Source organism: Eubalaena glacialis, chromosome 10 (genome assembly GCF_028564815.1).
Source record: "Eubalaena glacialis isolate mEubGla1 chromosome 10, mEubGla1.1.hap2.+ XY, whole genome shotgun sequence".
In the NCBI taxonomy this organism is placed as follows: Eukaryota; Metazoa; Chordata; class Mammalia; order Artiodactyla; family Balaenidae; genus Eubalaena; species Eubalaena glacialis.
The window spans coordinates 66,347,283-66,361,322 of record NC_083725.1 but is presented as its reverse complement, the minus strand read 5'-3'; the positions used below and the strand labels follow the sequence as shown (position 1 = coordinate 66,361,322).

The window sequence follows — 14,040 nt, the reverse complement described above, 5'->3', positions numbered from 1 at the left end:
TGTATGCCTTTTAATTGGAGAATTTAACCCCTTTACATTTAGAGCAATTAGTGATAGATAAGGACTTACTAGTTTCGTTTTATTAATTGTTTTCTGGCTGTTTTGTAGTTCCTGTATTCCTTTCTTGCTGCTTTCCTTTGTGAATTAATGATTTTCTGTAGTGGCATACTTCAATTCCCTCCTTTTTGATTCCCTCCAACAACAGTCTTTTGTTGTGTCTAATGTAGGTTTTTGCTTTGTGGTTACCATGAGGCTTACATAAAACAACTTATAGATATAACTGTCTTTTTCACACTGATAGCAACCTTGCATACTAAAACTCTATCCTTTTACTACACCCTTTTAGGATTTTGATATCACAATTTACCTGCTTTTTATTTTGTATTTATTAACAAATTATTGTAGCTGTAGTTATTTTTAATACTTTTGTCCTTTCTTCATTGTACTAGACTTAAGTGATTAATATACCATCATATTACAGTATTACAGTATTCTGAATTTGATTATGCTTAGCTTTACCAGTGTGTTATACATTTTCATATATTTTCATGTTACTAAGTAACATTCTTTCATTTCAGCTGGAAGATCTTAAATGTAAGCACTTATAGCTGTAAATTTCCCACTCAGAACTGCTTTTACTACATCCCATTAATTTTGGTATGTGTGTATTAATTTTAATTCATCTCATGTATTTTCTAATTTGGTTGGTGATTTCTTCTTTGACACATTGGTTGTTTAATAATATTTTGTTTAATTTCCACAGGTTTGTGAATTTTCCAGTTTTCCTTCTGTTATTTTTTTCTAACGTCATTCTTTTGTGATTGGAGGAGATATTTTATATGATACTTTGTATCTGCCTTTTTAAGTCTATTGAGACTTAATTTATGGCCTAACATACACTCTATCCTGGAAAATGTTCATGTGCACTTGAGAAGAATGTATGTACTGTTGTTGTAGGGTAGAGTGTTTTATATATGTCCATTAATTGATATTTGTCCTGATATCAGCTCCTATGTTGAAAATCACAAATTTGGAATTTTGAATGTATTGCGCCACTATATTCCCAGAATAAATGTATAAAATACTACCCAGAATCAATATACAAAATAGTTTAGCCATCTTTTCCCTCATTTTACTATTTATTTCTGCTATTACGGTTTCTATTGTTTCTTTGCTATTCATATTTCAGCTTTGTTTTTGTAAAGAGAGGATCAAAAATCACATCAAGATCCGTTGCCTTTTGTGTTCACTAGAAACAGAAACTAGGAACTAAAAACATTGCCACAAAAATTAAAGTTTAAGAAGAGATGCAAAATGCAAGCTCTGATTTGTTGTCATTCATTTCAAGAGACAAATTAACTCAGTTCTGTATTTTATCTTGTCATACTGTTATCCATGGACCACCCTTTCAGTAGCATTGGTGTAAGCTGCTTTTTCCAACTCACTTTTTGCTTATCTTTGAGGTTCTTTCTGAGATACTTTTGCTTTTTACCTTGAGAATTTAGAAGTTCCTTTAGTGGATGTTCTGGTTGGAAATTCTTAGTTTCATTTGTCTGAAGGTATCTGTATTTTACTTTGATTTTTGTAAGAAATTTTTGTTGAGTAGAGAACTATTTTCCTTTAGCACCTTGTAAATATCTTTCCATCATCTTTCTAAGAAGTCACCTACTTAATTTTTGCTAAGGGCTAACTGTGTATATCTTTATTGAAAGTACTATTGATTAATCTCATTATCTTCTTGTGTGTTTTTTTTTTCTATAGGGAATACAGTGAGTAACCTGATTATGATTATACCTCCAATTTTTGGTGCAATTCAGAGCATTAGAGGTGGACTGGAAAAGCGGTACATTGCTTCCTATTTAGCACTCACAGGTATGTATAACACTTCATCTAAAAAATGATGTGAAAAGAGATGATGTACCATATTCAGACAGACTGTTTTTCTCATTCTTTCCTAAAATTGTTTCTCAATTTTGTGTTGTTTATTATACAACTTGAGCACATTCTGAAACTTCTGAATTAAAACTCCACAAATCTTGCCAGTATTTGAACTGTATTTTGAATAAATTTAAAAAAAAACCAAGATATTTCAAGCATCCAGAAAAGAACAGGGATAATATAACAAATATATCCATGTATCTCACCATCCTTCTTTGTCAGATCTTAACACTTTGCAATATTTGTTTCAGTTTTTACTTTTTCTTTTTTAAAGAAATAAACTGCTATAGATAAAGTTGAAGCTCCCTTTCTACTCCTGCTTGATTTTATTCCCATCTTCCTCCCAGCTCACCCTGCTAGAGTTAACCTCTATACTGAATTTATCATTTTCTCACATGTTTTTGTGTTTATACTATATATGTATATATCCTTAAAAATATGAAAAATATCATTCACATATTTTAAAACTTTTTGTAAAGGATATTCTACTGTATCTGATCTTCTGCAACTTACTCCTGTTCCTCTACTTGTCTGTGAGACAGGGACTGTGTCTTAGTTATCTTTGTATCCCTATTGCCTGGCAAGTTAGTGGTCCTCAATATATGTTACATGGAGGGATGAGTGAACTTTACCAGAGCCTAAGATGGGAAAATCACTCTTACATGTCCTTGCATTATCATCATAAAGACAAAAATAGCAAAGAAAGTAGATTCTAGTTTGCTTCTTTTATGTAACTTTCTAAATTAAACACAATTTCTTTTGTTTTAGTTCAAGGTAGATATTATTTACACATGGGCAGAAAGGACCTCTAATTACCACAAAACTGTAAGCTATAGTATATCATATCAGATTTTATATAATTATATTAGTCATTGCATATGAGAGAGTTTAATTTCTGAATCTGTTTCTCATATGTGTGGTGTTTTGAGAAAGTTACTTCATTCATCTTCAAAAGGAAGACTTGTCCACAAACTTAGCCCTTTGCTTTAATTCCTGGGATGTTTTAAGAATGTTTATAAAATACCAGCAAATCACAATCAGTAATAACAATAAGAATAAAAAGATTTGAGGGACTTCAAGGTTGCCCTAGGATAATACTGCCCTCCTGAGTTAGAATTTGTCCACTCATCCTTCTAGAAAACCATACAGATTAAGAAGGAAAGTAAATAAAACCACACTTAGCCCACACTTTCAGCCTTACTAAGAGAAAAATAATACCATGAACGTCAAATCATTTTTAAACAAGAAATAAACACCACATTCTAGCAGAACTGTCTTTAATGTTTTAGACTTGGGGAGGTTTGAAAAACTATATGGAAAAGAGGAGAGAAGAGTTGAGGGCTTAATCTGAGAAAACACCAATAGAAAGAGAAAGCTTCATGATAAATGCAAAATTTCTGAAAACATTATGAGACCGGGTAAATCATAGTACTTGATAAAGTACACAGTACTTTAAAGTACATAGTAAAGGACTTGAAAATGTACAAGACCTAAAGTGGCAGTTTGGGAAAGGTATTACTTCTGGGAAAGAAATAACTAGAAAGAGGAAGATAGCCATTGGAGATGTGTAAGTGTAGAGAAAGAAGGAAGTTAGAGTGAGGAATTAAGATCCTACTGAAACAAAACAACTATAAAATACATTAGACCCTTCTCCCTGCACCCCGCCCCGCCACCAGAACAAATAAATGTATATGAAAAAGGACACTAACCTTTATTATTCAGAAGGGGGCAGGCTTGAACTTAAAATCTTTTAAGCCACCCCAAACCTTTACTCTTTCCACAAATTGGACCCCCCGCAAAATCAGTCTACATCCATGCAAAGCTACTGTAATAAAAAAACAGAAAATGAGAATCAATACCTTTTGGCTCATGGATGTTCTTTCCCCACAACTAATTATAAAGCAGAAAGAAACTGCAGCACAATACTCCTAACTGAATTAGCCTCAAACCAATAAATGAATAAATATTTAAAAACTAATAACACCAATAAAAATTAATTAAAAAAATAAAAAGTAATAACAGAAATAGCTTCCTCACCCCCCCAAAAGAAATAAAATTAGAATTGATTAAACTTAGGAAAGAAATTAAGCCTGAATTACAATGTATTGAGTATTTAATAAGGGCTATTTAAGAAAGACAGAGAAACAAGCAAGAGAATGAAAATGAGATAAAGAAATAAAAAGAGTCAGAGAGAAAGTGATTGAAATGGAAGACAAAGAAGATTCAATACAACTGTAATTGGAGTCCCTGAAGAAGGAAAATAAAACAATGAAACAGATCTTATATTTAAAATTGTAATTTTCAAATTAATTTGAAAGAAGACTTTTTGGAAATGGAAGAAGACCCAAATCTAGATATTGAAAAGTCCATTTTTGTCTCATAAAACTGACTTGGAATGGTCAACTCTGAAAGAGACTAGTAAAATTACTGGATTTTAAAAATGAAAAAACTCCTCACAGCTCAAGGGAAAAAGACCAGACTACTTATAAGGGCAAGAAAATTAGGCTGGCACTAGACCTCATCAGCAATATAAAAAGAAAGGCATCAGTGGAACTGCATTTTTAGTGCAAACCAAAGATTTTATATTCCAACCAAATTGTTTTTCAGTTATCCAGGTTATAGAAAGACAGTTTTAAACATACAAGTACTCATTGAAAACTGTACACATGACTCCTTCCTGATGAATCCATGAGTACTGCTCTGTCTGATTTAGTAGCTGCTAGCCACATGTGGTAATTTAAATTTAAATGAAAATTAAATAAAACGCAAATTTCAGTTCCTCTGTCACACTAGCCACGTTTCAAGTGCTCAGTACCCATATGTGGCTTATGGCTACCGTATTGGGCAGTGCAGATATAGAACATTGCCTTCATCACAGAAAGTTCTACTGACTGCATTGTACTAGAGAATGATGTTCATCCAACTAAGAGAAGATTGGGCGAACTTGGGCAAAATGTCTGATGATGAACATTTAACACATTTAACTATAGATCTAAGACTAAAACAGATGTGATAAGGACTGAAGAATAGTATATGGACATTATATGGTCTGGTAAAGTAGAGAGAATGCAGTTTTTTAAATGGGAGAAGGAAAGGGCAAAGTAGAATAAGTTCATTGACTATTGCCTATGTAGTAAGTTGAGTATTGAAGAATATGATCTAATAGTAACAAACTAGATAGTAAAAGGTTAAGAAAAAAAAGGGGAGAACTCAGGGTACTATAAAAGGCATAAGTACAAAAGTAACCCCTAGGCCAAAAAAGCCTCTTTTCTAAATACCAAAAGAATTAAGTGCAAAAAAGACATTTCACTTAGAGAAATACATTAAATATAAAGTAATATATGTAACTATTATAATGAAACAATATGACAGAGTTGAGATTAAACATCAGTCATATGAATCAAAATGAATCAGCTTAACTTAATATCAAAAGAAAAAGATTTTTGAATTTGATCAGCAATTAGGATTGAACTTTATGCTATATACAAAAGACACATCTAAAACTAAAAGTGATTCAGAAAAGTTAGAAACAGAAATAATAAGAAAGCAGGGGTAGTGATCCTGATATCATATAAAGTAGAATTCCCTTCAAAAAGCATTGTGTGACAAAGAAGGATGTTTTTAATATTGAAGCCATGATTCCAAGTGAAAATACAAGTTTTTAATAACTCTACCAAATAACACAACCACCACTATTATATGGCAGAAACTACAAGAGATAAAAAGAGAAATAGATAGAAACATAAGAATAATAGAAGATTTTAATGTGCCACACTCAGTACAAGACAGATGAAGTGAACAAAATATATCAGTAATATCTGGAAGACCTAAAGAGCATAACCAATAAAATAGATCTTACGGCTTTATGCTGAACTTTACACCCTTATAATAGAGAATATACCCTCTTTTTGAAGTACACATAGAACATTCATAAAAACAAAACAGTAAGTTCTGTTAAGTAGAAATATTAAAACAACATCCTCTGGTCACAGTGCATCCATGCTAGAAATTAACAACAAAATCAAACCATAAAATAGCTCTTCCTCTTTGAAATTTTAAATCCTCTGTTAACTCTTGGTTGAAAGGGAGAATAGAAATGGAAATTATAGGAGTCCTAAAATACAGTTGTAACAAAAAGTCTGCATATCAAAATCTATGGGGATTTATATAAAGCAGCCATCAGAGGATAATCCATAGGCTTAAACAATTAAATAATAAAAGATAAAAACTAAAGGTGAAAAATTAATTAAAATCCCAACTCACAAGGCAAGAAAAAGACTGCAAAATAAACCAAATGAAAGTTTAAGGGAGGAAATTATAAAGATAAAAGCAGAAAGTAACAAGATAGAGAACAGAAAAACGTTCTAATTAATGAATCAAAATCTTTTTTTTAAAGAAAAAGTAGACAACTAGCTAACTTTAGAAAAAAGGAAGCAAACGTAAACATTAAAATAAGAAATGCCAAAAGGAAGTATCCACTGAAACAAGAAAAAAAAATTTTAAACCTCTATGTAAATAAATAAATTTAGAATTGGATAATTTCCTAGGAAAATACAGTTTGTCAAAATTGACCCCAAAGATAGAAAGCTTTGAACAGACCAATTTCTGTATAGGAAATAGAGTAACTTATTAAGGAATTCCTGCACAAAAGTACTGGGTCCAGATAGTTTCACAGAGAGTGAAATAATAAACCTTCAAAGACCAGATAGTCCCAATGCTACATAAATTTTTTCAAGCATAGATAATGAAAGAAAACTTCCAAATTCTTTTTATGAGGCAAACAACATTGTTATATAAACCTAATAAAAATACCATAAAAAAGAAAATTAAGGACTAATATCGTGAATGAATATCAGTGCAGATATACTAAGTAAATTATTAGCAAACAAAAAGGAATGATACTTTTTCTAAGTACTACTGATACATGTAACAACACGGATGAACCCTAAAAACATTATGCCAAGTGAAAGGAATCAAAACACGCAAAGGACCACAGATTATATGATCCTATTCATATGAAATTTCTAGAAAAGGCAAAATTATCGAGTTAAAAACAAATAATTAGTTACTTGGGGTTTAGAGTGGATGTTGACTGCTAATAGGCATAAGGGAACTTTGGGGGGTGATGGAGTTATCACAGAACTGGATTGTGATGATGGTAGCACAACTCTTTAAATTTACTAAAACTCCTAAAACTGTACACTTACAATGAGTGAATTTAGTGGTATATCTCAGTACTTGTTTAAAAAATAAAAACCAGTGGACACAGGAAATGGAGGAATGTGCACACTGTGTGAAAGAAGGAGGGATATTTAGTCCTTACATCTCAGAGGTGGTGTTGAAGGAAGAAAGAAAATAGAGCAGAAAAACAAACAAACAAATAAACAAAAAAATATATATGTCAGTGCTAACATGTATAGGTGCTATAACTCTTCTCTAGTAGAATACAACTACTTTTCCTGTTGTCCTTGACAGGTAGAATCCAGGCAGCCACTCCTGATTGTTCAAGATTAGATGAATCCTATTTGTCACTCTGAGTCTGAGGATTTTCTGTTCTCTCTTAACAAGGATCCATGTCTTATTAAGTGATTTCCTTTGCATGTTAAAGACCTAAAGTTATTTTTTGATCTTTATACAGATACGATGATTTGAGAAACTATTCCACATACAGTAATCTGCCCTCTTCTAATATTCTTGTGAATATATGGAGGAACATATTTTCTAAATTATTTTTTCCTGTAACCTTCTTCCAACTGAAGAAAGTTGGGGGATAATTTTTAGACAGGTCTCTTTGTATCAGTGTCTCTTCATGGAAAGTCATCCTTATAAAGTTCATTCTCTGAAGTTCAGAGAAAGCCCTTGAGCTCAATTTCTTTCTTATAATGTTTTCCAATTACATCACTAATATACATTAACAAGTCCTTATCCAAATCCTTGGGACCAGAAGTATTTCTGAACTCATATTGTTTTTGAATTCTAGAAAGTTAATAGACTGTTTGCTATAGTATACTAAGCCCACCAAAACCTGGGACAGCACCCTGTAGGTGAACATATCCATATTGCTGCTTAACGTGTGAATATTCACAGTAACTAGGCTAAATAATCACTATAAATAGCCTCATGTCCAATTAGGTCAGGTTTTGCTATCAAATGAATTTGTGCCAAACTTAAAGGACAAAACATCTTTTGGTTTTAAAAGATTTTTTGGGAATTGTATTATTAAACAAGATACGTAAGTTTATCTAACTCTCTGTTTTCTTCTTTTAAAAAGTAGTAAATAGTAAACAGAATCTAGTCCGACATTAGGGAAATAAAACACCAAGACAAATGGAGTTTGTTCCCAGAATGGAAGACAATTCAAATTTAGGAGATCCATTCATGCAATTTACTATATTAATTGATTTAAGAAGAAAAACCACATGATTATCTCCATAGATGCTATGAAAGCCTTTGTCAAAATTCAGCAACCATTTCTGATTTAAAAAGAAAAACTAAAGAAAACAGAAATTCACCAATCCTGTCTTAACATGATAATATACACACATCAGTCCTAAAGCTAGCATTTTACTCAGTGTGGAAGCCCTAGAAGCATTCCTATGAAGGTCAAAACAAGGCAAGTGTGTCTGTCTCCACTGCTATTTAACAAAGTACTGGAAGTATTAATCAATGCATTTATACCAGAGAAAATGATTAAGGACTGGAAAAGAAGGAAAACTATCTCTATTTACAGCTGTCATGGTATTCCTGAAAACTCTAGCCTAGAAAATCAGTTATCAAGCAAACAATTATTATTCAAACAATAAAACTATTTAGTTCGGTATTAGGTTTAAAATGATCACAAAAAGCAATAGCCTTCATATATACAAACAATCTCCCATTAGATATATAATAGAGAAGAAAATCCCATTTAAAATAACATCCAAAAGGATAAATATCAAAAAATAAGTTTAACAAGATATGTGTAAAACCTATATTAAGAAAACTTAAAACACTTCTGAAAGACATGAAAGTAAACCTGAACAAATGAAAAGTTGTTCTTGAATAACTTAAGAAAACTGAAAAATGTCAGTTATATCTAATAAATAATACTAATAAAAATACCAATAAGTAGGGGGCTTCCCTGGTGGCGCAGTGGTTACGAGTCAGCCTGCCAATGCAGGGGACATGGGTTTGAGCCCTGGTCCGGGAAGATCCCACATGCCATGGAGCAACTAAGCCTGTGCGCCACTACTACTGAGCCTGCGCTCTAGAGCCTGCGAGCCACAACTACTGAAGCCCGTGAGCCTAGAGACCACGCTCCGCAACAAGAGAAGCCACTGCAATGAGAAGCCCGCACACTGCAACGAAGACCCAACGCAGCCATAAATAAATAAATAAATAAATTTAAAAACCCAGTAAGTATTTTTTAATTAAACAAGTTGATACTAAAGTTCATATTAAAATATAAACATGCAAAGATATCTAAGCAATCTTTAAAAAAGAAGAGCCAGAAGGATGTACTAATCTTCCTATATATTAAAACATACTGCAAAACCTGCCTCAGTAAAATAGTAGAGTACAGATATTTTGATAGATAATACAGTGGAATTTAAAAGAAAAAGCATAAATAGACCCAAATCCATATTAGAGTTTAGTGTATGGTAAAGATGGCATCTCTGAGCATTGGAGCAAAGATGAATATTTTAATAAATGATATTTGGAAAAAGATAAAATAGATGTATACCTTACATTATACATGTGAATATGTTCTAAATTGATTAGAGACCTAAATGTAAAAACTAAAATCTTGTGGGACTTCCCTAGTGGCGTAGTGGTTAAGAATCGCCTGCCAATGCAGGGGACACGGGTTGGAGCACTAGTCCAGGAAGATCCCACATGCCGTGGAGCAACTAATCCCGTGCGCCACAACTACTGAGCCCGCATGCCACAACTACTGAAGCCTACGCGCCTAGAGCCTGTGCTCCGCAACAAAAGAAGCCACTGCAATGAGAAGCCCGCGTGCTGCAATGAAGAGTAGCCCCCACTCACCGCATCTAGAGAAAGACAGCATGCAGCAACGAAGACCCAACGCAGCCAAAAATAGATAGATAGATTTAAAATCTTGTAAGTACTAGAAGAAAACATGTGAATTATTCTATGTTCAGTGTGTGGGAAAGTATTTATAACTATCATTCAAAATCCAGATGTAATAAAATGTTGGCTAATTAAATAAATTAGCCAACCATACCTTTGGCATGGCAAGAAATACCACATGCAAAGTCCAAAGCAGAAGACCAAATTGTGAAAATATTTGTGACATACACTAAGGATAGAGGTTTAATATCCCTGATACAAAAATGACTTTTAAATATTGAGGATAAAAAGGACAAAACATCCAATAGAAATAAAGACAGAATATTCTCCAAAAAAGATACTACAGAATAGCCAGCATATATAAGAAAAGATATCCAGCTACACTGATACATTATTTTTCTTTTATCAGATTGACAAAAAGTGAAACACTTGACAACACACTCTTGGCAAGGCTGTGGGAGAAATAGGTACTCTTCACACATTGCTGGTGAAAATGCAAAATTTTTGTAGGTGAATTTGTCAATATCTAACAAAACTGTATATGCATTTACCCTTTGACTCAGCAACCACATTTATTTTTTTTATTTTTTTATAATTTTTTTTAACTTATTTTATTTTTGGCTGCATTGGGTCTTCATTGCTGCATGCGGGCTTTTCTCTGGTTGCGGTGAGCGGAGACTACTCTTCGTTGTGGTGCGTGGACTTATTGTGGTGGCTTCTCGTTGGGAGCACGGGCTCTAGGCACGCGGGCTTCAGTAGTTGTGGCACGTGGGCTCAGTAGTTGTGGCTCGCGGGCTCTAGAGCACAGGCTCAGTAGTTGTGGCGCACGGGCTTAGTTGCTCTATGGCACGTGGGATCTTCCTGGACCAGGGCTCGAACCCATGTCTCCTGCATCGGCAGGCGGATTCTTAACCACTGCGCCACCAGGGAAGTCCAGCAACCACATTTAAAAAAGTTTTCTGTGAAGATATATGTCCTGTAATTCAAAATTAAATGTGCACAAGATTATTTATCACAGAATTATTTTTAATTACAAAATAATGTAAACAACCTAAAAGCCCATATGTTGGAAATTGGTTGAATAAACTGGTGAATCTACACAGTGAGTATTATGAAGATACAGAAAGGATAAGGAATGTCTCAGAACTGATATGGAGTGATTTCCAGGATTTATTGTTAAGTAAAAGATGCAGCATGTAAAAGTACGCGTGTGCGCGCATGCACACACACACACACACACACACACGGTATATAATTTTTTTTCTTGGAGAAAGAGGGGAAATCAAATATACATACATCTGCTTAGTTTTTCAAAAAGAGACATAGAAAGCATGAACCAGAAAAATAATGAAATTAGTTTCTACAGGGGGGTGGGTGGAAAGGCTAGAGGAGGGAGTGACACTTCTCTGAGTAAACCCTTTTGTATTTTTATTTTTGCAACCTTATTATGATTTCACATATTCAAAGAATATAATTAGATCAACCAGAACAGGAGTTGGGGAAATTAGGAAGAGAGACCCTAAAATTGAATGCAAAGAAAAACAAATTGCAAAAGACACATCTGATAAAGGACTGTTAATCCAAAATACACACAGAACTTTTTTGTACATAAAATGTAAATGTAAAACTCAATAATAAGGAAACAATCTGATTGAAAAAATGGACCAAAGACCTTAAAGACACCTCATCAAAGAAGATACACAGATGGCAAATAATATGAAAAGTTGTTCCACATCATATGTCAAAAGGGAAATGCAAATTAATACCACAATAAGATCCTACTGCACATCTATTAGAATGGCCAAAATTCAGAACACTGACAACACCAAATGCTGACCAGGATGTGGAGCAACAGGAACTCTTACTCATTGCTGGTGGGAATGTAAAATGGTACAGCCACTTTGGAAGACAGTTCGGCAGTTTCTTACAAAACTAAATGTGTTCTCACCATACTATGCAGCAATCACTCTCCTTGGTATTCACCCGAAGGAGTTGAAAACTTACGTCTACACAAAAGCAGCTTTATTCGTAAAGCTCAAACTTGGAAGCAACCAAGATGTCCTTCAGTAGGTGGATGGATTAGGAAACTGTGGTACCTCTAGACAATGGAATATTATTCAATGCCAAAAAGAAGTATGTTATCAAACTGAAAAGACATGGAGGAACCTTAAATGCATATTACTAAGTGAGAGAAACCAGTCTGAAAAGGCTACATACTGTATGATTCCAACTATATGACATTCTGGAAAAGACAGAACTGTGGAGACAGTTAAAAGATCAGTGGTTGCTAGGTGTTGGGGGGAGAGAGATGATAGGCAGGGGACAGAAGATTTTTAGGATCATGAAACTATTGTGTATGATACTGTAATGGTGGATACATTTTTCCAAACCCATAGAATGTACAAAACCAAGAGTGAACTATAATGTAAACTATGGATTTGGGGTGCTAATAATGAGTCAGTGTAGAGTCATCTGTGGTAACAAATGTACCACCTTGGGTGGGGGGGGGTGATAATGGGGGAAGCCAGAGAGTTGGGGGGTGTGAGGAGGACCGGCATTATATGAGAAATATATGTACCGTCTGCCTAATTTTGCTGTGAACCTAAAACTGTTCTAAAAGAAAGTCTTAATTTTTAAAGTGTATTGTACTCTTTATCAAACAGAGAACATAACCACATAAGAGGAAAGTTAATCCATTAATCCAGTTAACTTTGAAATGGTTTTCTCGTATACCCAATTTGAAAACAGAAAGAGAATTCAGTGAGATATTGAACCTTACTTTACTAACTTTATTTACTATATATTTATTTATTTACTTTTTATTGTCAGTAATGGTATGAATATAGCAATTCTGAAGTTATCTTTGCATTTTAGGATTAAGCAAATGAGGAAATATATTGATATTGTTGGGGGCTAGGGTTCTCATGTAGAAGAAGGAGATACAAATTTGGATGGAGGAAGGCAAGGAAGAACCCTGAAAGAACATTGAAATCTGAGGTATCAGCATGATTAAAAATAAAAAAAGATTTCACATGTTCTATCCTCTGAAAGGGTCTGGAAGCAATGAGTCTTAAGTAGCGATGGACACACCTAGTGCCCACACCTTGGTTTCTAAAAATCTTTCCTCACTAAAAGGAACTAAGGCTTCTTGGAGAAATGCCTCATTTCTGGGATAAGGCAGGGAAAGCGCAAGATGAGTCTGGAACATCTTGTCACTCTAGAAAGTAAGAAAGGGCTCAAAAAATGAGGGAATAATGTCAAAATGACACAGAAGACAGTTTGGCCAAAGTGAAAATTTGAGCTTCCAAATGGAAAATGACTGTAATGGGTTATGTAACACATGGTATAAAAAAAGAATGCACAAGCTCATACTGATACTAACAAACAAATGGTGTGAGAAGCGGAAAGCTTTTTTTTTAAAGAGTAGAATTGCCAACTAATAAATGTAAACAGAATGATAGGGTTTTTTCAAATCATCATTTTGCAACCATCATCGTAATAATTGATTCAGGAGTCATCAGTGAATGCTAAAAATATTGGGTGAAAGTGTTTGGGAACATGATGATTACACAGCCTGAAAGTATCTCCTGATGAATTACTCATTAGTTACAGATGGAAAAATGGTAACAACACAGAAATCTGACAGATACCACCTAATTCAAGTAATCAATCCTAACATGATTAATAACAGTATAAACTAACAACTGATTCTTCCTGGTGTGATGCACTGAAAAGAAAACAACATCATTTATACAATATTATTACCAGAAGTGCATAACCTGAACCAAATGATGAGAAAACAATCAGAAAAACCCAGTTTGTGAGGGTTATTTTATAAAACAACCAACCTTTTTTTTTTTACAAATGTTAAAGTCATGAAAACAAAGGAAGGCTGAGGAACTGTTCCAGACGAAAAGAGACGGACAACTACATGCAGTATCTTCATTGGATCCTGAATTGGGGCACAAGGAGAAGGTCTAAAAGGCAATATTGGGCAAATCAGCAAAGTTTGAATAAGGATGGTTTTTA

The 14,040-nt window shown here is 33.8% G+C and overlaps 1 protein-coding gene across 1 annotated transcript in view; it reads left to right on the top strand.

Annotated features, from left to right (window-relative positions):
* The window catches only part of ACER3 (alkaline ceramidase 3), a 187,877-nt gene that overhangs the window by 70,966 nt on the left and 102,871 nt on the right, over positions 1–14,040 (top strand). The window contains exon 2 of the mRNA XM_061202830.1: positions 1,762–1,872. Coding sequence (XP_061058813.1) covers positions 1,762–1,872 — 111 coding nt within the window. The remainder of the gene's footprint in view (positions 1–1,761; positions 1,873–14,040) is intronic.